The sequence below is a fragment of the Vicugna pacos genome, chromosome 23 (genome assembly GCF_048564905.1).
Source record: "Vicugna pacos chromosome 23, VicPac4, whole genome shotgun sequence".
In the NCBI taxonomy this organism is placed as follows: domain Eukaryota; kingdom Metazoa; phylum Chordata; class Mammalia; order Artiodactyla; family Camelidae; genus Vicugna; species Vicugna pacos.
In genome coordinates this window covers 19,794,290-19,821,392 of record NC_133009.1, presented here as the reverse complement: position 1 = coordinate 19,821,392, position 27,103 = coordinate 19,794,290, and the positions used below count along the sequence as shown (strand labels likewise).

At 41.9% G+C, this 27,103-nt stretch overlaps 1 protein-coding gene across 5 annotated transcripts in view; it reads right to left on the bottom strand.

Moving 5' to 3' along the window:
* The window catches only part of KIF26B (kinesin family member 26B), a 419,829-nt gene that overhangs the window by 43,145 nt on the left and 349,581 nt on the right, over positions 1-27,103 (bottom strand). For all 5 annotated transcript variants that reach the window (XM_072948623.1, XM_072948625.1, XM_072948626.1 and 2 more), the window contains 2 exons: positions 25,276-25,459; positions 12,896-13,055 (listed from right to left, as the gene is read on the bottom strand). In XM_072948623.1, coding sequence (XP_072804724.1) covers positions 12,896-13,055; positions 25,276-25,459 — 344 coding nt within the window. The remainder of the gene's footprint in view (positions 1-12,895; positions 13,056-25,275; positions 25,460-27,103) is intronic.

The window sequence follows — 27,103 nt, the reverse complement described above, 5'->3', positions numbered from 1 at the left end:
AAAGATTCTGTGTGCTGTCACCACACACACATCACAAGGGGACTGAAAGGCCAGGTTCTGTAGTGTGAGTTCCAATCCTAGTTTAGAGTTATTACACACGTGATGGTGGACAATTTGCTTCTTTTCTGTGTCTCAGCATCTTCATCTATCAAATGGGAAAAATAATGGCACCTACCTCTAGGGCGGGCGTGATGATGAAGAGAGAATACCTGTATTGTGCAGGCTGGGCTTGCACCTAGCAAATACTCCAAAAGCGGAAGCTTCGCCACTCTTAACTGTTTCTGCACAATACCATGTGAAGTGGGTCCTTAAATGGGTCTTGAACAGAAAACTTAATGCCCAAGGACAATTCCAACTCCATCCAAAAAGCTTTTAGAGGAATAATTGTTGCTTGGTTCTTTTCATTTACAAATTATAGGCTCAAATGAATGACTTTGGTGAGGAAAAGCCTTTGGCTTTTGGAAAGGTCAAACTGTATGGTTTTGAAAAGTGGCTATTCTCCTTTCCTGAAGGAAACTGTTCAAGCAGGGGCCAAGATGGGTTTCATTATTCCAGTAAGAAATCAAGCAAGGAAGCTTGCTTTTTCAGAATTTGATTGTTAAGGAGGCCACTGTGGGGAGAGATCTGGGCTGTGGAGTTGCCCATTTCCATAGAGTGGGTGGAGGTTGGATTAAGCAGAAGTTGGAAGGGCCTGCAGGCATTTCCTGGGCTTTACACAGCAGAGACTATGGTCTCCCTTATTGCAAAAAGTTAATCACAAGAGCTGACGAAGACTCAGGCACACATAGCCTAAATGTCCTTCTTGGCAACAGGGTACATGGTCTTCCAGATGCTTAAACTCTATATTATTGTCAAAAGATGGGCTACTGTTCCCAAACCTGGGGACATTAACTAGTCACAATGGCAGCCTTTCCTTAGGGCTCTAATGCATTCCTGGACTTCCTTCTACTTAGATCCTTAGGGCACCAACTTGAAAGCCATGCAACAAATGATTATTATAAAGGTGGAGTTTGAGTAACTAAACCTCTTGAATGAACTCTAAGACATATTTGCTTCTGCCAAATTCTAGACTTTGGAGAGTTGTAGTAGTAAATTAGAATCTATATCCATGTCTAGCATTTATTATGTGCCAGAGAACACATATTCACAGACAACTTATTGGAACTTCTTACCTCTTTCTTGAATGAACTTTATAATGTGACTTTCAAGTGCTTTATTATGCCTTGCACTCTAATTTGTGTACTGGTTTCTTCTGTCCAAGTGGTTTGTAAGCTCCATGTATCAGCCCTAATGCTTAGAACAACACTTCACACATCGTAGATGCTTGATGAATTGTCAGAATAACCTAGTAGGGTGAATATATTTTTACTATATATCTGATTCAGAAAGTAGGGCTATACCTTGGGTGCTTCTCCACGTCCTAAACAGCTGACGTTACTACAAAAAGGTGCACATGGTACTAGTTGAGAATGGGGCTCTGATGGCCACAATGCAAGTCTGGGGGTTCAAAGTATCCTCCAGGTAGGGAGGCAAGCCATCAAAAGTTGAAAGTGGATGTCTGATTCATATCTGATACTTTCAAGAGGTAGGGTTTAGATCAGGTTGGTTTAATTCAAATTAGTTCAAAAATAATTAGGAACCTCAAGAAAAAGATTCTGTCATTATCCCGATGAGCTCATGTGATAGGAGAGATAAGCATGTAAACAAATAATTAAAATACAACATCAATGCCTACAATGAAATACCTCCAGAATGCCACAGGGGTTAGAGGAGGGAAACAGCTCTTCCGGAGCAAAGAATTGGGAGGGAGGAAAGGAGAAAAGAGAAGGCTTCAAAGGGGAGATAATATTCAAGATAAGCCTTGAAGAATATGCAGGAAGGAATGCAAGAATTTTTAATATTAGAAAATTGATTTATGTAATTGACCACATTAAAGAATTAGAGGAGGAAAGACACGTGATCTCATTAGATGCAGAAATGGGTTAGACAAAAGTTGACAATTACTTTTAAAAAGTCACTTAGAAATCCATCAACAGAAAAATAAACACTCTGTGGTATCTTCCCACAATGGAAAAATCATACATCAATGAAAATTAATAATCTATAGAAATCACAGTGTTTTTTCCTGGGAGAGGGATTAGGTTTATTTATTTATTTAATGGAGGTACTGGGGGTTGAACCCAGGACCTCATGCACGCTAGGCATGCACTCTACCACTGAGCTATTCCCCCAGAAATTAATAAACTATAGCCCTACACATCAATGTGGATGCCAAAAATGAAATATCGATTGTAAAAAGTAAGTTCAGAAGGGCCAGGGAGAGTATGATTCCATGTCTGTAAAGTTCACAAACACACAAAACTAAACAATAGAGTTTTTAGGGACACAAATATAGGTGGTAAAATTGTAAGGCAAGTAAAGGGATTGTAAACACAAAATTCAGCACAATGGCCACCTCGGGGAAAGTGGGAGGGCAGTGCAATCACAGAAAAGCACACTGGGGCCTCTCGAGGCACTGAAACGTTCTACTTCTTAACCTGGGTCAGGGGCACATGGGTATTTGACTCCTTATTTTATACACTGGGCAGATGTGTTTCTACATCTGTATATGTGACATGTTTCACAATTAAAACATGTAAGAGAAATAAGCAGAAACTCACTAAACAGAGAAGGATATCCAGGTCAGTCCTGAAATACAGCATGTTCTCGGTAACTGTTCACTGAACGAATGGATGGATGGCAAGGCCACTGTAAGCAGAAGAAACAGCATCTACAAAGCATGGGGGCCTGACAGGGAGAGGGCCTGGGGGTGGTTTCAGGACACTGTACACAGTTTCTATGATCAGAAAGGTGGGTGTGGCCCAAATTATGAAGAGCTTTGTAGGCCATAAAAGAGTTTGAACTCTACCCTGTAGCCAACAAGAAGCCATTGAGGGATTTAAAGAAGGGGATGACATTAGAATTGCATCTTAAAAGCACATTCTGGCAGCGGTGTGGGGGCAGATGAAAATAAAACTGTCTCCCTCTTCATCAGAAAGAATCCTCAGAAGGAAACAGTGGGCAGGTCATGTACCCTTAGGGTCTTCCCTGGACTTTGTTCTGGTAACTACATAAAGATCCTCTAAACACAACAACCATTGCAACTAGTCCTCACCATGGGATTTCATGCTCTGGGATGGCAAGGTTCATGGGAGAAATAAGATCAGTGGTTTGGAGGAAAGAGTTCACACAGTACTTTTAGGGCAGACCTATTTGACCCTCATTGAAATTGGCATGTTGGGTCCCCAAACTAGGAAATGCAGGCTTATAATAAACTGGGGCCACCTCCTTTCATTCAAACCTGGAACTCCCCCCAACATTTTTACTGATTTCACCGGTAGGGAGCAAGATAAAAGAAGAATGGTAAGGACCAACAAAAATAAATAGCAATTGTGGTTTTTGCTCCAAAGAAATATTGTAAAGTCTCTTAAAGTCTCCTATTCTTCAAAGCAGCAACAAAGGTACCATAACCATCTCCATTTCTTCAATTCTCTCTTATTAGATCAAAAAAAAATTCAGCTCTGTTTTAGTTAAAAAATTACTAGGTACATTAGACAATTTGGTACAACTTAACTGCTCCATGAATATAACTATTTGAAAATTGTTCAATTACACATGAAGTGAATTATCACCTCATTTGCATGGACAAAAAAAATCTATTAATGCTCAATTGAGCCTGAACTAGTTGTGAAACAGGTGAGAATTTATGGTTGGATACTCTGATTGAAGCTCTATTAATGTTCAAGACAGTTTTTAAATGAATTAAGCCCCAACTCATTTGTATGCTCCATCCCTTCTAATGCTTAATTGTGCCTAAATCAAGCTATCCTTGAGTAATCACAGAGCCCTGTGCATATCCAAGGGCGTCTTGGGCTCTCTGTGCATTGGCCCCGAACTAACCTAGAGCCCGCCACTTTGGCTGTTTACTTCTGGCAGCAACATGACTTGTGATATGATGATTAGTTATCATTAAAGATAACAATTAGCTGTGGATTCGGAGTCTTGCATTTGGCCCAGTAGTTTATCATGATCTGTGTCAGGCAACGTCTATATCATCCCGTGAACGACAGAACAGTTGTGAATGGCTCAGGCATTTGAGGACGGACTGTGGGAAACTCTGGAAAACACAGATGAGTGAGAATGGAGAAAGAGTGGGAGCAGATGAGGAGAGAGCTTCAGGACCACCACCTCTGCCCAGGCAGCCTTTCCTGCAGGATTTCTGATTCCCTCAGCCTTAGGCTGGAGAGGAAGGTCCTTCTTTCCACAGTGAGGGTTAAGCACTGGCTGTTCACTTTTTAACCAGGTATGTACTTCGCTGTTTACGTCTGTATCTCCAATATATTATAAATTGTCCGAGAGTGGAGATCATCTGTGTTATTTATTTTGTTATGTCCCCAGTGCCTTGCATAATGTTGGGACCCAATAAGAATTTTTGAATCAACAGTGAATGAATGACTAAATGGATAAAAGAACTTAGAGACTCTCTCCCATGTAACTCTCAAATTATTTTGTCTATGTTTGGTAGCCTCCATCAGACTTGTAACAAAAATCAAACACTTAAACTCCTAAGCCAGGTCCTTTGGGCTGGAATTGACCTTGCTGATCAGAGCAGCACTGTGCTCTAAGAATAACGGAGTTAAACTTTATGGATCACTTGGGATCGAAAGTGAAGGTGAAATTTATATCATCAGGGCCAGTCTTAGGAATCTCTTTGGAAGAAAAACCCTTCTCTCACAAAATCCAACACAGTCAGGTTTTACTTCAGAGTTGGAACACAACTCTCACAACACTCAAAGTTGGAATACTTTGGCTGAATATTTAAAGGCCATATTATATGGAAAAGTTGTATCTTCAAATAGCTGAATGGCAGTAGTCGGTGGGCTACCCCATACACAGCAACCTCTGCTCACCTCTCAACCTCCGCTCACTCTCAGCCTGGTGGTCTTATTGAGGAGGTGGGGGGTGGAGCCCTTCCCTTCCTGAGGAACCTGTTCCTCCTCTCTTTGTGCAGAGCACTTAGGGTTGGATTCTCTTAAATTAAATGTCTGTATCTGGCAGTGACCCGCTACATCAGGCACACACACTCTCACTGAAAAATTACCAAAGGTAATTTCAATCCACTTGGCCAAAAGAGAGGCGTACTTTTAAGATCAAGAAACGGATAAAAAGATATGATAGTGCCCCATCGGTCTGGTTATAACATTTCAAAACACATGAAAACAATCATATTTTTGCCTTTGAAACATGTTTCTTTAAGGGGCTGTCACAGGCATTGTCTCAGCAGCACCTGCCACATTCCCTACGCAGACAAGAAGAGAGGACAGTTATTCTGACTTTGCTGGTGGAGAATGAAAAGCTCAGGAAGCATGTTCGGAGGTGAGCAGGGGGCCTGGCACGAGGACCCGCGTCTCCTTGGTCCCTGCTCAGCATCACCTCCCCATGCCCGTGTCACCATCATCTCTTTTAGAAACCCCAGACATCTGACTTCACACACTTCTCTGGGAGTCCAGCCTGGAGAAACTTCACAAATTCCAACTGAGAGAGTGACGATCTTATCTGCCAACTGTGGAGGTCCCCAGAGCATCTATTATTAGCCAGATGCTGGAGGAAGCTCTTTATATCCGCCCTGCCAGCCCTGCCATCATCCTCACCTCTTGCCTCTCCCTTTCTTACCTTTCTTATGCTCAGTAGAACTTCAAGACCCAGACCGGGTGATAACCTCTCCTGTTCTGACAGGAATCCGTTCACTGGGGAATGCCTCCACGCACCTACTAGAAACTGCCGCCAAGGGGAGGAGGGCTGCCAGCTGTGTTATCGGTGGGGAAGCTGGCCCCGGGTACAATCTCTAGTGTGGGAAATGGTCACACTCCTCCTGCTGGAGCCACCCAGCCAGGCAGGAGGTCCCGCAGCCCAAGAGAGCATCAGAGCACCTGGGGGCCTTTTCCATTAGTGGGGTGGGTGGATGGCCACACGAGCTTTCAGGCTTTTACATGAGAACAATTACAGAAATTAAGAAAGAGAAGACCTGTGAAATAGCTGAGATTTGCTGAGAGCCCCTGCTGGTGGTGCCCAGAATATGGGACTGGGACTGTCTCATTAACGTCAACATTTCCACTTGGTATTTCTGATTCAGCCCTGGCAAGTGGCTTAGGTTCTGAAGGGGACAGGAATCTCCCCATCTTCCTGATTTTACTGCGTCATTGCCATGAACATTCAGCAGTCAGTTCAGCTCCGCTGTCCGAGAAACGGTGAGGCCAGGAGACCGAACCTGAACAGACCACTGGCCACAGCTGGTCCCACGCTGCAGACTTACTCTGCTTCACAACCTACTGCACATGTGTAAGCTCTGCAGATACGTTTGATCCATTGTCTGACCTCATTTGTTATTTCAGCAAAGATGGATGGAGCACTACAGCCTTCCGGACCCTGTGTTAGGAAGCAGTGGAGCAGCTGTGTCATCTACCAGCCGTGTAAGCACGGACAAGTCACCTACTCCTCTGTCTCCATTCTCCCACCTGAAACACAAGTACGGTCAGAGCAGCCCCTATGCCTGTCGGCAGAATGAAACACCTGGGAAGCCGCTAGAGCTACTCCTGATGCACAGGAAGGGAACACTGACTGTGAGCGGCTGCCATCACACCGTCACAGCGGAGCAGCCCTCGCCCAGCACTCATGCACGCACATGCTAACCACCGGAATGCAGCTGGAAACCCAGAAAACAAGCACTAGAAACAGTTTTCTCCTTCACCCTGTGACCAAGCAAATCCATAAATTAGGAACCTCTATCCCCTTGGAAAGATCAAGAATGAAGTTCCCACTCTTCTTCCTGCCCTTTTTATTTACTTCTTCTCACGGGAGGAAAACAGTCTGACTGGTGATGCTGGTAAGCATAGCCCTGGGCACCTAGAGCCCAATCTTGTCTGTCAGTCTGTGGGTCTGTCTGTCTCCCTGCAGGTCACAGACCTTTTCTCCAGTTGAGCCATGCACCTGTCTGGGAAGGGACTGCTCTGCTGACCCAATTCTGCCCATTCCTGAGTCCTGGAGTCATGCTTGTTGGGGGACAGGAGGAGACCTCCTTCCACTCTGCTAAGATTAAGCAGATGGACAATTTTAATTCCCAATCATACTCTTGTATCTATTTGCCAGCTGGTTCAGGATGTGGAGAGAAGAGCGTGATTAGTACTCTCAGAAATTAAACATAAAGGAAGAAAACCTCTTGAAAAGCTAAAAAGGAAATGAAAAAAACCTCCTGATTTCTACTTCAGTCCTCCAACTGATGGCACATTATCTGAGAGGGACTAGCCATTGTGGACAAAGAAAAATATTTGCCATGACTTTGCTGCCAAGAGACGGTGACTAAGTCGGGGGCCGAACAATCTGCTCCCAATTCAGTGAGGCTGTGAGGGGGCAGAAAGTGGTCCTCCTCAGAACAGAAAGGATGATGTGCAGTTTCTGTGTCAAATCAGTGGTGGAAGAATCAATGCTGGAACCCTGGGCTTGTGACCCCAACTGATTCCCAGACAGCCTCAGTTCTCCCCGAGCAACCCGCACAGTTTTGTAATAAACCTGGCTGAGTTCATTTACTGCAAGCTGATGCCTCATCTCTTAAGAAAATAATATTAATCTCTGGAAATTTCCATAATTAAATGTGAACATACCACTGGCCAGGGAAGCAGGTGGAGGTAGGAAAATAAGACTGCTGAAATCCCATACAAAAGAGACTTCTGAACTCACTTTCTCTGCATCCTAACAGTCATTAAAATGTATAAAAATGGATATTTTTGAAGCAGCAACACCAAGAATTATCATTGCTGCAGTTGCTTGGCAACCTGAGACTTAGGTTATTTTATTTCTAAACAGGGAACGCTGTAAACTGGTATCTGGAGTTTGTGCAAATAGTTTTAAATTGATGTTCTCCCTGTAAATCAGGAGGAGATAATCCAGCATTAATGTACATTTAAAGGTTGTTAAATATGCACACTGGTGTGTCTCCATCGTATCTCACGTACACACACGAAGATTCTCATACAGACCCACCACACTCTCCATCACACGCTAGCTTAAGTAAATCTGGGGAATTGATATTCCTTTGTATTTTTTCTGGAAAATATTTATTGAACTTCAAGTTGTAAATAACATGCCTTTGAGTCCAGAGGAACAAAACTCTCCTGTGTGAGTCAGGGGCACGGAGCATTGTAGCTGATACCAGTCATGAGCTCGTTTCTCTAGCTTCCCAGACATTGAGTGGGTTTCCAGTTCTGGGAAAGTGGAGACAAATCCAATATCTAAATGGCTATTGGGAGAAAATATTTCTCAAAGCAAGGGCAAGGAATGTCCGCATGCTTCAGAGATGCTGGTCCTGTAAAGGCCTTAGGAATCTTAGGCTGCCATCGTGGGTACTGCCCGCAGGTTCCAGCATGACACTCCCTCACAGATCAGAGGTAGTAACATTTTGAAAAACCTGCTTCTATTTATAAAATGTCATTTCTCCACAAGTCACCAACTGGAATTAGTGTTTCTATGCTCCTTTGAATGAAGTGCTGTGCTCTTCTGCTGCTACTGTCTTAAACAGGACCTTGGTTCCTGACCCTTCACCAGCGCCTTAGAAGGAGAAGTGCTCCCATTCCAGACCCTGATGATGGGCGTCCTTATCACATCTAGAAGTGGCCCCCGTGGTGGTGCTTGAAGCTCGTGACAACAGACTGCCTCAGACGCCACCCGCTTCTCCTGGTAGATTTACCACCGAGGGAAGGAGGGCAGGACGAAGGCAGCTGCCTGAGCCCAGAGCGTGTCAGTGACGGATTTGACACACGAGGATTAGGTCTTGGTCTGAACCCCAGACTAAACCCATAAAAGAAAGTCACCAAGCACCACTCCCACCGTGGGACTGTTAACGCAGAGCCGCACTTCAAGGTGACTTGGGAAGAACATCTGAGACAATGCAGCCCGAGAGGGTCAAAGAATGACCCTCTTTCCATGACCTCTTGTTCAGTGGAAGTCAGGACATTATAAAATACCTGTCGTTTGGAAACAGGGTACAGTGTCTTGGTGGCAAATAATCAAATGGACCATTTGACCTATTAACGTAATTATGTCTCCAAATGGAGTAAGTCATAAATGAGCGAAAGGGCTTCAGGCTTAATGTATCACTATGTGAAGGGTATGCGCCCCCTGATCAGACATCTAAAAGGGACCAAAAATTCTATTTTGAGAGAACTGGGTGGTTGTTAGCATTTCCAGGTCTCTGGAAAGACTGCAGTCCTGCAGACCAGCTGGGATGTAACAGCACTTCAGCTGAAGCTCAGTTCGCACAGACAGATCCTTGTGGTGGCTCCTCTGGGGGCCAGTTCCAGTGGTCTGTGCCTGCAACACTGATTTTGGCATGAGAACTCACTTCAATGGCTCTGCCTATTTTTTTCTCATCTATCGAATGGGAAGGCTCCGACTACCTTGGGGCCCAAGAAGTGGTGAGGAAAAGCCAACAGCTGTAATGAGCGATGGAAGGAAACTGGCAAATGCACTGTCAAAATGCTTCGGACTACAACAGATTCCCCCTTGACATGAGGTTCCCCAAAGTTAGGGAGTAATTTGTGAGCCTGAAAGTGCAGAACTGAGTAGGGGCTTCAAGCCCTTGATGGTCTCCCTGCTGTCCCCGCTTGCTTTTCTGAATGGTGTCACCATTTAGGACTGATTTATGGCTCTTGGATTGGCCAGCAAGCCTGTGCTGTGTCATGGCTGAGGCTGGGACCCCGTTCTGTGCCTACATCTGTCATCTACAAAAGCAATATCACTGCAAAGTCAAAAGCACTCAGGGAACATCTAGGGAGCCTGTGGGAGTGCCTGGGATGGGTCATGAATCCAAACTCACTTTGGACTTGGTCACGTGACAGAGAGTCTGGCACAATGATGGAGAGCACTGTGGAAAGGCTATATCCCCTCTGTGCACATTTCAGTTAATTTCCCAGAAGCAAACACAAGCAATGCCAGTTCGAAGCACAGAGTTGTCCAGGGTGAAAAATGGAGAGGGTTTTTCATGTTTTGGAGGGGTGGGGGAGGGTAACAAATGTGGAGTTTGGTTTTCCGTTTTCTCCTGTAAGTGAACAGGAATAAAAGGAAACTGTAAGGGCAGGAAACCTCCCCTGTCTCAGGAATCTATCGCAAAGACAAGGCTTGACATGCAGAAGGTGTTTAGTATGCTAACAAAATGCTGTGTGATGCAGCTTTGGAGCACTGACTGAATTGATAAAAGAAATCTGGGCCACCCTGCTGTGCTGAAGCCCTCATGCTGTGCAGAGCAAAGGCAGCTAATATATTACAGAGCTTGATGAGGTTAGGGGAGTGGATTAGAAACGAACTGCCAAGGTCTCCAAGCTGTGGAAAGAGGTGTGGTTTGATCCTGCCACCAACTGGCTGGGGAACTTCAGGAAATCTCTGCCTTATCTTCCTGTACCTTGAAATAGGATAGTTTCTAGTTGATTAATCACTTTGCAAATGTATTTGCAGAACCGAATATTGAATACATGCGGTGTCTGAGAACCTGAAACAATACTACAGCAAGGGCCTTTGAAAGCATGTGCAGAATGATGGGTATGAATGCCTGAGGGATGACAGACCTGGCTGTACAAGGGCCTTGGCAAACGAGTGTTCTGGGCAGGACAGAGCTGGCTGTATGGCCAGGCCACCATATTTCCTGGCACCAAGACCGCAGGAGGATCCTGATGGTCAGGGACAACACGATGCCTGTGTCATGTGTAGGCACTACATTGAGGTTAAGTCTGTGCCGATTTCAGACACAAGCATCCTTTAATCATCGCTCCCTCAGAGCCAGAAAAGAGGGGAACTGAAGCAGACAGATGTCCCCAGAGAACAGTGAGTGGAGGTTTCGCATTTCGTCAGCCCTCCCAAGGGGGCAGGTGGCTAGTCATCGTGGCCAGCTGATGTTAGATATGTTGAATTTAACAAGAGCTATTAATACAAACAATTCTTAATGTTTCCCTATATGTTTATAATAAAACCCAACTCTAACCAAAAGGAAGTTACTTTATCTAAAGTAAAAGTAATTTCATATGCTTACAGTTATTCAGCCCTCCCACCATCATTTCAACAAATATTTATTGAAATCATAAAAGCATATCACTCTAGAGAAACAACAGGAGAGATATATAAGTAAGATATACCATCAGTGACCTCATAAGGTAGTGTTTTGACTTTCATCTACATCATGATCTATGATCACATTAATAGACATGTTTCCCTTTTCATGGACAGGGAGGCCAGGGGGCCAATAACTCCTTCCTTCCTTTCTAAGGTCTCCAACCCTGACAGTACTTCTCCAGACTTTTCTTTTTTCCCTCCCTCCCCTTCCTTTCTTCTTTCCTTCCCTCCCCTTCCCCTTCCTTCCTTCCTTCCTTCTTTCCTTCTCGCAATCACAAGCTGACTTTATTCAACTGCTGAAGTGATACTGAATGAAACTTCATGAATTTTTAACTTGAATTTTTTCTCATAGAAAAGAACCTTCACAAGGGCTGGAAAGGACATTTCTGAGTTTATCCAACTAGGATTTCAAATGTCAAGAATTAAGATAGACAGGATTATAATCTTTGTTTAAGCTCCTAAAGTCAGTCTAGCAATGGGCTTCCAGGTGGAGAAAAAAATTACAATATTGGCATCAACTTATGACAGAGGGAAAGGAGAACTCAGGGACATGTCCTGAATTTCAACTGTTGTAGGACAAACTGCCTGACTTACCTTTTCCCTTCTACGGAAAACTTATATTTTGTAGGATTTTACAGATTTAAAAAAATGATTCCGTGTACTGTATATTTGCTTAATTCTCACAGAAGCTCTGTAAGGTAGGTGTTATTTCCATTTAAATAAGTGAGGACAGACTCAACCAGATTATGATTATTGGTTATTGGCTATAGTGTTACACATTTTATGAAAAATTTGCACACTCATATCATTCTGAGTTCTATATCCTTGTGATGTAGGTAAGATATATAGCTATATCCCTTAGTTTATGAGACGTGGAGGTTCAGATGGCTAGTGAGAGGAGCAGCTGGACCTTGGCAGGAGGCCAAACAGGAGAGTACCCATCACCCCATCACCTCATGATTCGGTGGCAAAGTTGGGTTGGGATGATGCTGGTGAAGGGTGGCTCTAGGGCTATGTCATTCATGGGCATGGGTGATGTGTCAAGTCTTTGGCTATTCTAGACATAGGAGCAGTTCTAATTTCTTCTTGTTGGAGCCGTAACAGAAAGAGAGAAAGGATCCTGGAAGTGGAATAAACATTTGCATGGGATGGTGGGTGGTAATTCCCCATGCTTTGTAAGTTCTCCTAAATAGGGTTACCAGATAAAATACAGGATGCCCATATAGCTCATGCAACATTGGGGCATACTTATACCAAAAATATATGCTGTTTTTCTGAAATTCAAGTTTAACTGGGTATCTTACAGTTTTATTGGTTAAAGCTGGCAGCCCTATCCTTAAGGGAAGGGTAACTCAATCTTCTGTTCCTTGCTCTCATCACTAGAAAGCATCTGTACAATGGTGACAATAAGCCACCAATGGCAATTATGATTAGAGACCGCAACAGAGATAAATTCTTATGATTTCCTCCTTGAGCTGCCCAATGGTGGGATTGGAGTAAATTTAAGCATTTCCATAGTTTTTGAATTTAGATCAGGCATTACATAACTGTTAGTGAAGGCTGGTTTCTGGCACAGAACAACGTGGTCCAGACTGTCCATCTTTGCACAACTCTCCACAGATGTCACTGGACCGAGAGTCTCACACCCAGCCCTGGCACCATACTCACCTTATCCCATTCTTCAAGTAGAAGAGTCACTTACTTGTATGGGATGTGTTTGCTGCCGTTGACGAGAGCCAGGATGACGTTGCCCAGAGCGGACAGCGAGAGGCACAGCCCTGAGCCTCCTTCCCGATTTTTGCTAAGAGCTTTCACACAGCTGCCAAGATCAATGAGGTGCAGGCGGCTGCGGCCTCCAGACACTGTCACAGGAGAGAAGACAAGAGAAGGAAAAAATGGTTAAGTTTCTGCAAAAACCCATCTGTCCTTCACATACATCCTTGGGAAATCTGAGGGAAAAAAAGCAGGAAGTAAAAGATTGAACTTCATGACTTGGTGGGAAACCCCCACAAAATCATGCAAGGGTAACAAATAACATGATCCTCTTAAATTCTGCCCATCTCACATCACTGACCTTCTAAAATCTTCTGAAATTCATACTATAAATACTCATACTATGAATAATTCCTATAGATTGAATTGGATAAGATTTCACACAGAAGGTAAATGTCTAATAAAAGGAGGATAAGCTTTGCAACCACATGTCCTTGGTGTAGCAGAATTCTGAAACTGATCAAGTTAAAGTATGCCTAGCCCATGGGTGACTGTCTACTTTGGTTGACTGTCATAGAGACCATGACCTTAAGCTCAGCTAGGAATCTGGTCGATAAATCAGATAAAATCGGGAAGAAGTAGTTGCAGAGACAGGGAAGAACCAAATATTTGCTGAGAATCTGCCAAGGGCCAGGTGCTGTACAGATACCAGTCTCATTCAATTCTCATGGTAAAACCATGAACTTGCTCATGAGTACTTCCACTTCTGGCCTAGATGAAGTAACAGGGACCAGATTATTCCTCTTACCTGAGACAACCCCCAAACAAACAAAATGTATAAAACAACTTCTTCAAGACACTAGATATCAAACAGCAAAAGACAGCAATCCCTGAGAGGTGGGGAATACATGAGGTGAGCACTACTTGTTTCCCCGCTTACTGCCTTGAGAGAGCCTTCAGGCCACGGCTCAGAGAAAGGGAACTCAGAGGGAGCCTGGTGGACTCTCTAAATTGAGAAGATAGACCTGTGAGTCCAAGGAGACCACGGTAGCAACAGGACAGAGTACTGGAGAAGGGAGAACTCTGGAGATTTGCAGCAGGTCACTTCAAGCATTCAACCCAGCATTGATCAGCACAGACATGTGAGAAAACCACCCAAGGCTGGAGAATTAACCACCTGAAAAGATGAGAAGCAACAGTACACAGCGCTCACAACAGCCAGACTGGAAAAGATTACAGGGCATTGGGTAGAGTACCCAGAGGGTCTGACTTCAATAGTTGGGAACACTTAGCCCTAGACTGAGAACTGCCGGGGCCCCACATTAACAAATCTCCAAGGACCGGAAAATATCAAACTGTTCCCAAATAACTGCATCCCAAATCAATGCTTAAGAATGTGGGGAAAATATATAGAAACATCTAGCATCCAATCAAAAATAATGAGGCATGCACAGAAGCAAGAAAATGAGACCCATAATGAAGAGATAACTGCAACTAACCCAGAACAGACACAGATACTAAAATTGACAGAAAGGACATAAAACAGTTATGACGGTATTTCCAATGTTCAAAAAGTTAGAGACATGGAATATATTTTTAAAAGATATACATTGAATCTTTAGAGGTAAAAACTGCCTTTTGTGAGATGAAAAATGCACTGGGTGGGATTAATAGCAAATTAGACACTGCAGAAGGAAAGATTGATGAATTTCAAGACATAGCAAAGAAGTGGCCCAAAATGAAGGACAGACAGGAACTTTTAAAAGAAACAAACTAACAAACAAAAAGTAGATAGAAAAAAGAGCTTTAGGACAACTTCAAGTGTCCTAATATGTGTGTAATTGCAGTCCCCAAAGTGGAAGACACAGAGGGTGGTACAGATAAAATATCTTAAGAAATAAATGTCAATACTTTCCCAAATTTAATGAAAACAATAAACCCACAAATCCAAGAAGCTCCATGATCCCCAAGCACAAGAAACATGAAGAAAATTACACTAAGGCATATAATAATCAAACTGTTCAAAACCAGTGATGATGAGAAAAACCTTGAAAACAGCCAGAGGAAAAAAATATGTTACCTGTAGAGGAACAAAGATAAAAATGACGGCAGATTTCTTGGAAATAATACATGTGAGAAGTCAATAAAGCAACATTTTAAAAGTACTGAAAGCTGCCAACCTAGAGTTACACGCCCAACCAGAGTATCATTCTCAGACAAAAGAAAAATAAAGACTTTCTCAGACTTAAAAAAGCTGAAAGAATTTACCTGAAGCAGACCCACAAAGGATATACATAAGAGAATAAAGAGCTTTAGAAATGACAACTATGTGAATAAATACATGGTTTCCCTCTCTTATCTAAATCTCTTTAAAAGCTAATTGACTGTTAAAGCAAAAGTAACAACAATGTAATGTGTGGGTTATAATATATGCAAAATTAAAATGTTTGACAACAATAGAGCGAAGGTCAGGATCGGAGAAATGAAAGTAATCTATTGTAAGGTTCTTATTCTAGACATGAAGTGGTATAATATCACTTAAAAGTAGACTGTGACAACTTAAAGATGTATAGTATAAATCCTAAAGCGATCACTAAATAACAAAGAATTACAGTTAAAAAGCTAGCAAAGGATATAAAGTGGAATCATTTCAAATGTTCAGTAAATTCAAAAGAAAGCAAATAAAATGAGAAGGAGAACAAAGAAGAGATGGATTGAATAGAGAACATACAGAAAAAATAGCACTTTGGACCACACCATGTGAATAATCACATTGAATATGTGTAGTCTGAATACTTATATTAAAAGGTAGAAATTGTCAGATTCAATAAAAAAGCGAGACTCCTGTATGCTACCTATGAGAAATGCATTTCAGATATGAAGAGATAATAGGTTGAAAATGTAAGTGTGGAAAAGGCTACATAACGTGCAAACAGTAGTCACAAGAAAGCTGGGGTAGTTATGTCAATAACAAAAGACACTTGGGGCAACAAATATTACTGGAGGAAAAGAGGGACATTTTATAATGATAAAGGGCACAATTCATTAAGAGGTCATAACAACCAAAAGTTTGTATGCACATATTAACAGAAGTTAAAAATATGTAAGTAAAATCTGATAAAACTGCAAGAATAAACAGGGAAGTCCATATTTATAGGTGGAGATTTCAAATACCCCCTTCTCAATAATTAATAAAACAAGCAGACAGAAAACCAGTAAGGATACAGATGATTTGAACAATACTATCAACCAACTCATTCTACTTGACATTTGAACCCTCAATCCAGCAACAGTGGAATATACATTTTTTTGAAAAGCACACAAAACATTTACCAAGATAGACTATACTCTGGTACATGAAACAAGTCTAAATAAATTTTAAAGGATTCACATCACTCAAAGTACACTCTCTGATACACTAGAATTAAACTAGAAGTCAATCCAGAAAGATATCTGGAAAATCCCTAAATATTTTGAAACTCAACAACACAGATCCAACTAACTTAGGGTCAAAGAAGAAATCAAAATGGAAATTAGAAAGTGTTTTTAAGTGAATGAAAATGAAAACATAACATATCCAAATTAGTGAGATGCCCCTAAAGAAGTACTTAGGGGGGAATTTATATCATTAAATTCCTATGTCAGAAAATAACAGAGGTCTCAAGTCAATTACCTCAGCTTCCACCTTAATAAATTAGAAAAAGATGAGAAAATTGAAGACTAAATAGCAGAAAGGAAATAATTAATATAAAAGCAGAAATTAATGAAATGGAAAATTTAAAAAAACAATAGAGAAAAATCAGTGAAACCAAAAGCTGCTTCTTCAAGATCCACAAGATTGATAAACCTCTAGCATGACTGATCAGCAAAGAAAGAGAGAAGACACAAATTGATCAATGTCTGGAACAAAAGAGGTGGACTAACTACAGTTTCTACAAATATAAAAAGGACAATAAAGAAACATTACATTGGTAAATTAGAAAACTTGAAAGAATGAACAAATTTCTTGAAAGATATAAAGTACCAAAACTCATTCAAGAAGTAATAGATAATGTGAATAGCCCTATATCCTTTAAAGAAATAGAATCTGTAGCTAACAACTTTTCCACAGGGAAAGCTCCAGGTCCAGTTGGCTGCACTGGTGAATTCTACCAAACATTCAAGGAAGAAATATCAATTCTACGCAAATTCTCCCTGAAAATTAAAATAGGACAGAATAATTCCCAGTTAGTTCTATGAAGCCAGGATTACCCTGATACCAAAAACAGATAAAGGTATTATGAGAAAAAAAATTGAAGACCAATATTCTTTATGAACATTGAATCAAAATTCCTAAACAAAATATTAGAGAAACATATTAGAAAATGGTATCCAGAAACATACAAAAAGGATTTTATACCATGAATAACTGGGATTTAGCCCAGGAATGCAAGGTTGGTTAACAAAAAATTAATCTATGAATATAATTCACCGTATTAACAAACTAAAAAGAAAAACTATGTGATTCTCTCAGTAGACACAAAGCATTTAACAAACTCTAAAATCCATTGCTGATAAAAATGTTCAGCAAAATATAAGCTGAAAATGATAGCCTCAGTTTTATAAAAAAAAAGAAAAAGGTGTCTAGGAAAAACCTACAGCTAACACATTCCTAACATTAAGAGACTAAATATCTTCCAAGATTGGAACTAGACAAGGATGTTCCCTCTGATCATTCCAAAAATGCAAGAAAAAGAAATAAAAGATACCCAGATTGGAAAGAAATCAAACTGTCATTTTTTTGCAGATTACATGATTATGTAGAAAATCTAATGGAATCCACAAAAAAGCAACTAGAACTAATAACTGAGTTTAACAAGGTTGTTTGATACTAGATTAATAGCTAGAGATCAATTTATATATGGCAGTAATAAACAACTGGAAACTGAAATATTAAAATACCATTTGCAATAGCATCAAAAATATTAAATACTTGGGATAAATCTGACAAAAGAGATACATACACTGAAAACTACAAAACATTCAGAGAAAATTAATAAAGAATTGAAAAAATAGAGAGATACATTGTGTTCATGGGTTGGAAGACTCAATATTGTTAAGAAGTTAATTCTCTCCTAATGGAGCTATAGATTTAATGCAATCCCAATCTAAATTCCAGCAGACTTTTTTGTTAGAAAATGATTCTACAAAATAAATTTAGAAGCTGACTCTAGAATTTATAAGGAAATGTAAAGGAGCTACAATAGCCAAAACAACTTTTAAAACTAAGCACTGAATTGGAAGGCCAACAGTATCTTATTTTAAGACTTATATATAGCCACCATAATCAAGACAGTGTGGTACTGGTGTAAAGATAAACAAACAGATCAATGGAGTAGAATAGAAAGTCCAGAAATAAACCCACATAAATATGGACAAATAATTTTTGACAAAAGTTGAGAAGGTAATTTAGTATAGATAGGGTAGTTTTTACAACAAATGGTATATCCACATAAAAAAACTGTAATGCATACATTGCCCAATATACAAAAATTAACTAAAAATGGATCAAAGACCTACATGTAAAATATAAAATTATAAAACTTCAAGAAAAAAGCATAATATAAAACATTTTTTATCTTGGGTTAGGCAAAATTTCTTAGATATGATACTAAAAGCATAATTCATAAAAGAACACATAAACTGGACTTCATTAAAACTGAATATTTTTAGTTTTCAAAACACACTGTTAAGAGAATGAAAAGATAAGCCCCAGACTGCGATTAAATATTTGCAAATCATAAATCTGATGAAGGACTCATAACCAGAATATATAAAGAACTCTCAAAACTTAATTATAAGACAAAAAACTATTTTAAAAGTACAAAATACACTTCACCAAAGATGTATGAATATCAGACAAGAACATGAAAAGATGACATCATTGGTCATTAATGAAATGCAAATTAAAACCACAGTTGAGATAGTACTACATATCTGTTATACAGAAGGCTAAAATGGAAAAGACTGACCTTACTAAGTGTTGGTGAGGATGTGTAGGAACTGGAATGCTCATGTACTGTTGGTGGGAATACAAAATGGTTCAATCACTTGGGCAGTTTCTTAAAAATCACTTTGGCAGTTTCCTAAAAAATTATAAATACATCTACAGGCCAGCTATTCCAATTCTTCTATGTATTTACCCCAGAGAAAAGGAAATATGTATGTCCATATAAAAATTTGTACATGAATGTTCATAGTACTTTAATTTGTAAAAGCTCCAAACTGGAAATAAAACACATGTCCATCAGCACAGATAGATAGGCAAACTATGGTACATCCAAACAGTGGACTACTATTTAGAAATAAAAATTAATGAACTATTAATACATGCAACAAAGTAAATCTCAAAATAATTTTGCTAAGTGAAAAAAACTACTCAAAATAGTACAGACTGTATGCTAGAATTCCATTTATGTAAAATTCTAGGAAATGCAAGCTAATGTATAGGAACTGAAGCTGCTAAGTGGTTGCCTGGGAAGGGGAAGGGGAAGAGAGAGGAGCTAGATGAGCGATTTCACAAGGTCCTAAGGACATATTCGGAGGTGATGGATATGTTCATTATCTTGACTGTGGTGATGGCTTCATGGGTATATACATATGACAAAACTATCAAATTATATACTTTAAGTATGTGCAGATTATTGCTACCTGCACTGTATCTCATTAAAGCTATTTTTTAAAAAAAGATAAAGGAAACTTGCCCAAGATGATGCTGTCAGTGGCAGAGCTACGAGGAATCAAGCCTTCAAGACTTGGGCTCTTCTTCCTACACCAGTTCGGTAGACAGCAGGAGCTACGAGCTGCATTTTTGTCCCAGGATCCCCTGTCCCAGGGGTGTGTGGCCCTCAGCACATCACCCTGGATCCTAGATTATCTCCCTCTCCTCCTCGAACTCCCCAGGCAGCAGCAGCCTCCTGCTCCTCAGGCCTCTGGATCCCTACCTGCCAGCGTGGCCCAGCTCACACCATCAGACCTGCTGCTCTAGGGCAGCTACTCTTCCCTCTGCCTTCTCCTACTCCTCATGCAAGGAAAACAGTGAAGTAGAAATCGTGACTTCCCAGAGCCGCTGTGGAAGCCAGGTCACCTGGGGCAAGGTGGAAAAGGGGTTGGCTGGGAAGACGGATGCAGGAGGTGGGATGAAGGTGTGTCTGGGTCCTAGTGGGTGTGCAAGGAGCATGTGGGCAGTGTCTGGGTGCTAGCAGAGCCCACAGAACAGTGTTGATGCAGGGGAGCAAGGAAAACATCCGGGAACCACCGTCCTAAACCTCACCTTGTCTCTGCCCCATCTCACCCTAAACTTCCACATCTAGTACTAAGAAAAAAGGTGATGAAGGTTTACAGAAAGCACAGCATTTCTGTTCAGACTCTCCAGTGACTCTGGTATACCTAAGGAAAAAAAACTTTCCACATTCAGGATGTTCTATTTTGTTTACCTCCCACTATCCCCAGTAAAAATCCTTAAAAGGAAAGACATAATATGTTGCTTCTCTTTTATCCCATTTTGTATCATGCAAGATCAGGCCATGGCAGTGTGCAAGGGAAACAGTTATTTTTAAAACAAAATGTCTTCTGTTTTGCAACCTAATTATATAGACAGGAGAAGCTCAGATATTTCACACACACCGCAGATTAAAGGGCAAAGACAGGGACCAATCTGGACTTTCAGACTCTAATAGTCCATTTGATGTAATGGAATAAAATGCATAATGTACATGTAGTAAAACAGAACACGGAGAACAAAAGGCACAGTTTAGACTGTGCTGAAGAATATTATTATAAAATACCTATAATTATACCTGCATTACTCAGAACGGGAGTCACATTTTAGACAATGGAAAACCGACTTTGCTGTATACTGGAGGGACAGCAGAGGCCAAGTTCTGCCTCGTTTAGAAGCAATGTTCTTTCCTAGATCCCCCATCCACCACCCAAAAGGGATCTCTAGAGCCCTATGGACCACACAGCCCTGGAGAGGGCATCAGCTGACCCCAGCCATCCCAAGACAGATAAGAAAGAGAGGCTGGTGGTCAAAAGAAAAGCAAGATTAAGAGAAAAGGCTGATCAGATTGTAAACAGTTGAGCACAGGTGCAGCTGAAGGCCCACGTCCTCGCACACTGGTTCATGTGTCCATGCACAGATGGATGTCCTCGCACACTGGTTCATGTGTTCACGCACAGATGGATGCCAGTTTGCACACACAGCCAGCCCAGCCTGCACTTGGCCTCTAGGCTTCTCCTGGAGGCAATAAAGTGAATGAACAAATCAGAGGCCTAGTGTCACTCTTAAACCTGGGCAGTAGTTGCTTGCAAGCTTACATTACTCATTGAAGTGATGCTTTTAAAAAACACCTTCATCAATTGGACTTGTAAAATTCTGTATCAATGAACATATTACGCTGAAGTGTCACTAGTACCATCTTGCTTTGGACTCCTAATTCACCCATCTTTACGAGAAGCAGTTCCTGATTATTATGGTTTAAGTCTTCCTCGATGCTGGAATTCCCAGGGGGAGTCTCAAGCCTTTACCAATTTAGCTTAGCAAAGCAGGGGAAGACTCCACAATGGGTGAAGAATTAGCCCTGCTAACGCTCCAGAAAGTTTTAAACCAGGAAATAGTTTAAGCTTTACCTAGTTCTATCTGTAAAACAGTGATGCATCAACATAGAATTTTCCTTTCTATCTGCACTGGACATGTTGAAAACATTTTCATCTGTCTATTTATATGTGCATTTGTGTGTGTCTGTGTGTGTAAAATGCGTATCTGTGTATAAGACTCAGGTGCCCATATACACATGGACAGTGTGTTTAGTTCTTGAAGCAGAGCCCTCTTTGAATCTATCATCTCAGCTTCTAATGGCCAGTTAGCAGCAGCTCGCTCTGCTCTGCTTCCCTGCAGGGTGACTAATTAATAAACTTATCCTTAATTGAGTTCTGGCTGCCAGGTCCACGGGGATTATTACTTATACATAAGTAAACAAAATTTCCCTTTTAAACAACACTCCAAATCTCCTCATCATATTTTAAACAGATATAAATTCACTGAAATCAAGCAAGTCATGGGCTAGGAGGCTGTGTGCATCCTGGGCTGGATTTCCTTTCTCGCAGGAAGCTGTGTGCTGTGGCTGTCAGGTGATGCCCCAGACCCTTTGGGGCTCACCCCCACATCAGCCTGGACTCCTGCCCTTTCTTATCTACAGATACATGAGAAAGTACCTAACGAGGTTTTGGAAGCCATTAATAGTATTTGCCTTTTCTTTTAATCTGAATCCATTATTTAAAAGCAATTCACTTTCACAACTTATAAATAGGAAGAAGACAAATTTGATGTTAAATATTTAATAAGTGCCCAGGATTTGTTCAGTGCTGACCTGGATGGATTGCGGGGTTTACGGAATATCCTAGCCTATGCTTTCGTGGAAGCTAAATGTTAAGTTCTTACAAATGAAATCATTTAATTAACTGTTTTTTAAAATTCATTTTTTATGTTTTTAATTGAAGTAGAGTCGATTTATAATAGTGTGTTAGTTTCTGGTGTTAATTAACTGTTTGTTTTCAAGGTTCCTACCTACTTTCAGATTCCAAATTGAGAGCAGAACCATGAAAGTGAAAAACTAAACACAAAGCTTGTTTTCGGCATGGTTTGGAACCTAGAGGGAGGAGATTATCCTACCTCCTGAGTTCTTCCACTCAGAACCATTTGGAAGCCATTCGGCTCCAGAGTCGGATCTTTTGCTGAAAGTACAAGAATCCATTGCGTGCTTTGATTACGATTATTACAGGCAGCTTAAAAGAATAAAATAAAGGTTTTTCAGACTCCCACATACATGCTGCTAAGACATAACCCAGAAAAAGATAGTGAGGTCAGGATTTAAAGCCAGCTCCCAAATTGTTAGGAGAACTGTGGCTAAAATTCTGTTAGGAATTTCAAAGGTCTGGATCTTTTCATCCCTATCCTAATCCCCTGTTTCCTTCTTTAAGCAAGGACTTCTGAACGGAAGTGCTGTACATGATGTGAGCCCTTCAGTGAGAATCAATCTCCCCCGAAAGACTCCTGTTCAAAATATTTGCTCATCCCCAGTCAGACCCTTATCACCATCACTGGTTGTCAAGAAGGATCTGATCTGCTGATGGTACGTCTCCCTGGGTGCAAGTGAGGGCCAGTACCTCTCGATTGCCGGGCAGCAGTCAGGGCAGGCAGCCAAGGCTGCAGGTCAGAGCCTGGAGTGGTGGAACTCTGGCCCCTGAGAGGATGTATGGTGAGATCTCAGTCCTGGGGGTATGGGTAGCAGCTCACTTCCAAGCCCAGTCAAAACTAAAGGAGCAGGCAGCAAGGGAAATAAGTGAATGACAGATACACAGAGCAACATGCATGTATCTCAAGTGCAGTATGTTAAATGAAAGAAGTCAGACAAAAAAAAGGGCCATACATGGACCACACGATTCCATTTATATGATGTTCTGGATGCAGGCAAGACTATAAGGACAAAAATTAGATCATGGTTGTCAGTGGCTGGAGAGAAGGCTGACTGCTAGGGCAAGGGGGATCTTTACGTGTGATGGCTTTGCTCTATATCTTGATAGTGGTGGTGGTTACACGACTGAATAGATCTGCCTAAAATCATTTAACAACCCATAAAAAGGGTAAGTTTTACCAAATTTAAATTAAACCTCATAAGCCTGAAATAAACCACAGTGACTGAGGAGTAGGAATAATAACAAAGACTGGGCCAACAAAGGCACTGAGATGGGGCGGGGAGAGCTTCCCCTTGAGGCAACAGAAGCCCCCAAGAGCTCTCTCCAGGGAACTGGTTTCCAAGTCTTTGGGCAAGAAGGAAACTTGGGGCCAAATGAGGGAGCCCACCCACAGATTCTAGTGGCATGTCTTAATTCCAGGCTCCGTCTGGCATTAGGGTAGTTGGTTGCCTCCAACGAGTCAATTAGCTTCACAATTTCTAGGCAGCAGGGTTAGTCTCCTAACTCAGGGCCTTTGTTTATTTTTCTGGCACCCAATATCCTTGACTCATCGTTTAGAGAGCGCCTGTGGCCAGGGCCTGTGTTTTGAAAGCCTTGTAGCAGTAAGACCTTGTGGGTCCTTCCAGGGTCAGACCCCTCCCCCATATCCTCTGCTGCAGCTCCTCTCTGATAATAGTATCTCAGGTATATATCCTGAGTTTTTCAGGTGCTAAAAACACCACCAAAGGGAAGAAATTAACTACTTGATGATCGAGAGCAAGTAGCCCCCAGACCTCTGGCACCTAGGGGTCGACAGTGTTGACTGCCCTGTGACCTCAACATCAAGCAATCAGAGAATCGTGCACAAGCTGATTGGTACCCTGTAACCCCCCTCCCTTACCTGGCCTTTAAGTGTGCTTTGCAGAAACCCTTCGAGGAGTTCGGGGTTTCTTGGGGGCATGAGCCACCCTGTCTTCCTTGCTCCGCCCTGCAGTATATCTTTCTCTGCTCCGAACTACAATGGTTCAGTTTGTTTGGCCTCGTGGTGCGGTGGGCACATGAATTTGCCTTCAGTAACAAGTGGACATAGACTACAGAAGCTGTTGCCTGGCCAGTCCAGCCCTGTGGCCCACACTTGCCTTCGAAAGCCCAGTGAGGTCAATGGGCTACTTTGCCCAGGATCCAGAAGCCCACCTGAGACACTCAGCTGAGAGCTGCACTCAACTACTGAGCGTAGCGCACACACTACTTGGCAGACCCAGGCAAGGGCACTGCTCCAAGGTCAGCGTGGCCTGGAATATAGCCAAGAAGGGACAGACTGTATCACCACTGAGCTGGGCAGGGCAGCTCGCTCCCACAGCCCGGCCTGGGCCTAGGTTTTTACACAGAAACGTCACTGCTGGGCGTTACCTGACACAGGGAGGTAGCCAGAATCTGGGTAGTTTTTCAAAAGCCTGACTTTTAGACTACTTAAAAACCATGATTCTGTTTTTTTCAGGTCCAGAGAGTGGATTCAAGCTACTGATTAATCACATCGCCAGGGGGCTTTGGTGCATCCATGTTCATCTTTCCTGATGAGCCTCTCTAAGGTTTTTGAACAAAAAAATACGATGAAGCGTCTGTTTTCCTTTGGAAATTTTTTCTCCCATGTTCCCATGGCAGTTGTATGTGTAAATTATCTTTTCTAAGCAAGGCCTTCTCCCTCGGATGTTCACAAGTCAACTTCAGCCCAGACTACACAATTATCTGGAATTATACATCAGTGAACCCCACGCTGGTGAGACATCTTAAAAGGTCGTGGTTGCCCCTGAGGTGTGGCTGCTCCCTACTGGAGGGCAGAGGGGTAGGAGGCATGAGGGCCGAAAGCTGACTTACTTCCCCCCTTCCCGCTCTTCTCCATGCGGTACTGGTAGATGTGCAGGGTGAAGAGCATGTGCGAGTTGCGGTGGTCGTCCTCGTCGCAGTCCTGCTGGTTGCCCCGCCGCGAGGCAATGGCAGCATCCAGGAAGAAGGCAGCCTTCTCGGCGGTGGGCGCCCGCAGCTCGCTCTGGTTCTGCAGCTGGAAGACACAAGGAGAGCTGACGCTGCAGGCAGGGGAGGGCTCGCCAGCCACTCGTGCCACTCGTGTCCATCCTGCGTTCTCGAAGCCTGTCGGTCCCTCTGCAACCAGGGCCCATACCCACGTGCATTTCTCAGCTTCGCTGATTCCCACCTGAAAATTAGTACTGTGCACAATTATTGGATGAAATATATTTTTACTCATTTTACAGTTTAAGTAGAATCTGTAAGTAGCAGGTGTGAAAAGCAAATGGTTGTATCTGAGAGATCGGTGGGAGCAGGTATCCCACCCTGACCTCTGCAGAGGCCAGCAAACCAACACCCAGGGCAATCCTGTACCCAGGAAAACATGAGGGTTGTGACCACATCTTGATTTCAGAGGCAGGTAGGTTGCAAAGTGAGATTTTAGTCCAGACAGTACTGGTGTCCCAAAGAAGTGAAACAATTTAGTTAGCTTTAGCTCAACTCTCAACTATTCCACCTATTTAATTAAAGCCAATTTTGGGTCATATTTACTAGCATAATTATAAACAAAAAGTAAGTGTAAACAACATATGAAAACATGCAAGATACCTGAGTGTCTCATCTATATCATTTAAGGGATATCTACTTCAGTTCCTAAATTCAGGTTCATGGCATATTTATTAATCGATTAAAGAAGCATTTAAGCAATGGGTCTAAATTCTATGAGATGCCTTCAAAATTGTGGTAAACTTTACTCAGAATTTGACCACTGTTCCTTTTCTTGAGGGGAGAAAAGGGAACTAATATTTCTGGTTTACTCAAAGAAATGATTTGCAGTATGTGCCTTAGGGTCAATACAAATTCTGACAATTATTTTATTCTGACTGATGGCACCTGTAATCTTGAACAGTGAGAGACTATGTTTGGAACCTGAGATCATCAAAATCCTCAAACTTCAAAGAAAGATTCTGTTGTGTTCATTGTTTTGTACTTACTATGGCAAAATAAATAAATAAATAACCCAAAGAATGTTTAAGATTTTTTCAGCAAGATAAACAGGATGTCTCTTCCTCTTTTTCTCAGTCTTCAGTTAACCAGATCTTTCACCTATGTGGAACTTCATTAAGGGAGTTAATAAAAACGGATGGAGGTTACAGCATATCTAAGTGTCTAGGTAATGCTTGGAAAGGGAGCAGTGGGTAGGGTGACACTGACTCCATCACAGGTGCTGTGTAGATCTTGTCTGAGTACATCTTATGATTCTGAACAGTGGTTCTCAAAGTGTGGTCCTTGGGCCAGCAACAGCAGCATCACATGGGAACTTGTTAAACGACACGCACGTTTGGGGGTCCAATCCCAGGCCTACTGAATCAGAAATTCTAGAGGTGGAGCCCAGATGTCCGTGTTTTAACAAGTCCTCCAGGTGACTCAGATGAAGACTAAAGTTTGGGAACCACTTGAATAAGCTTTGTATGACTACTTAGTTTGCATTCTAATTAGATTCCATATCCAAATGGTATCTGATGCTTCTGTCAAAACTATGAAGAGCCAGTTTTAGTCAGACATGGTACTGACCTTTGAGAGTTGCAGAGAACTAACCAGGCAATCACAACTGACAATCAAAAGAAACATCTAAGAAGGCTTCCTGGAAGAAGTGATATCCAGCTGGTATCCCCAAAAT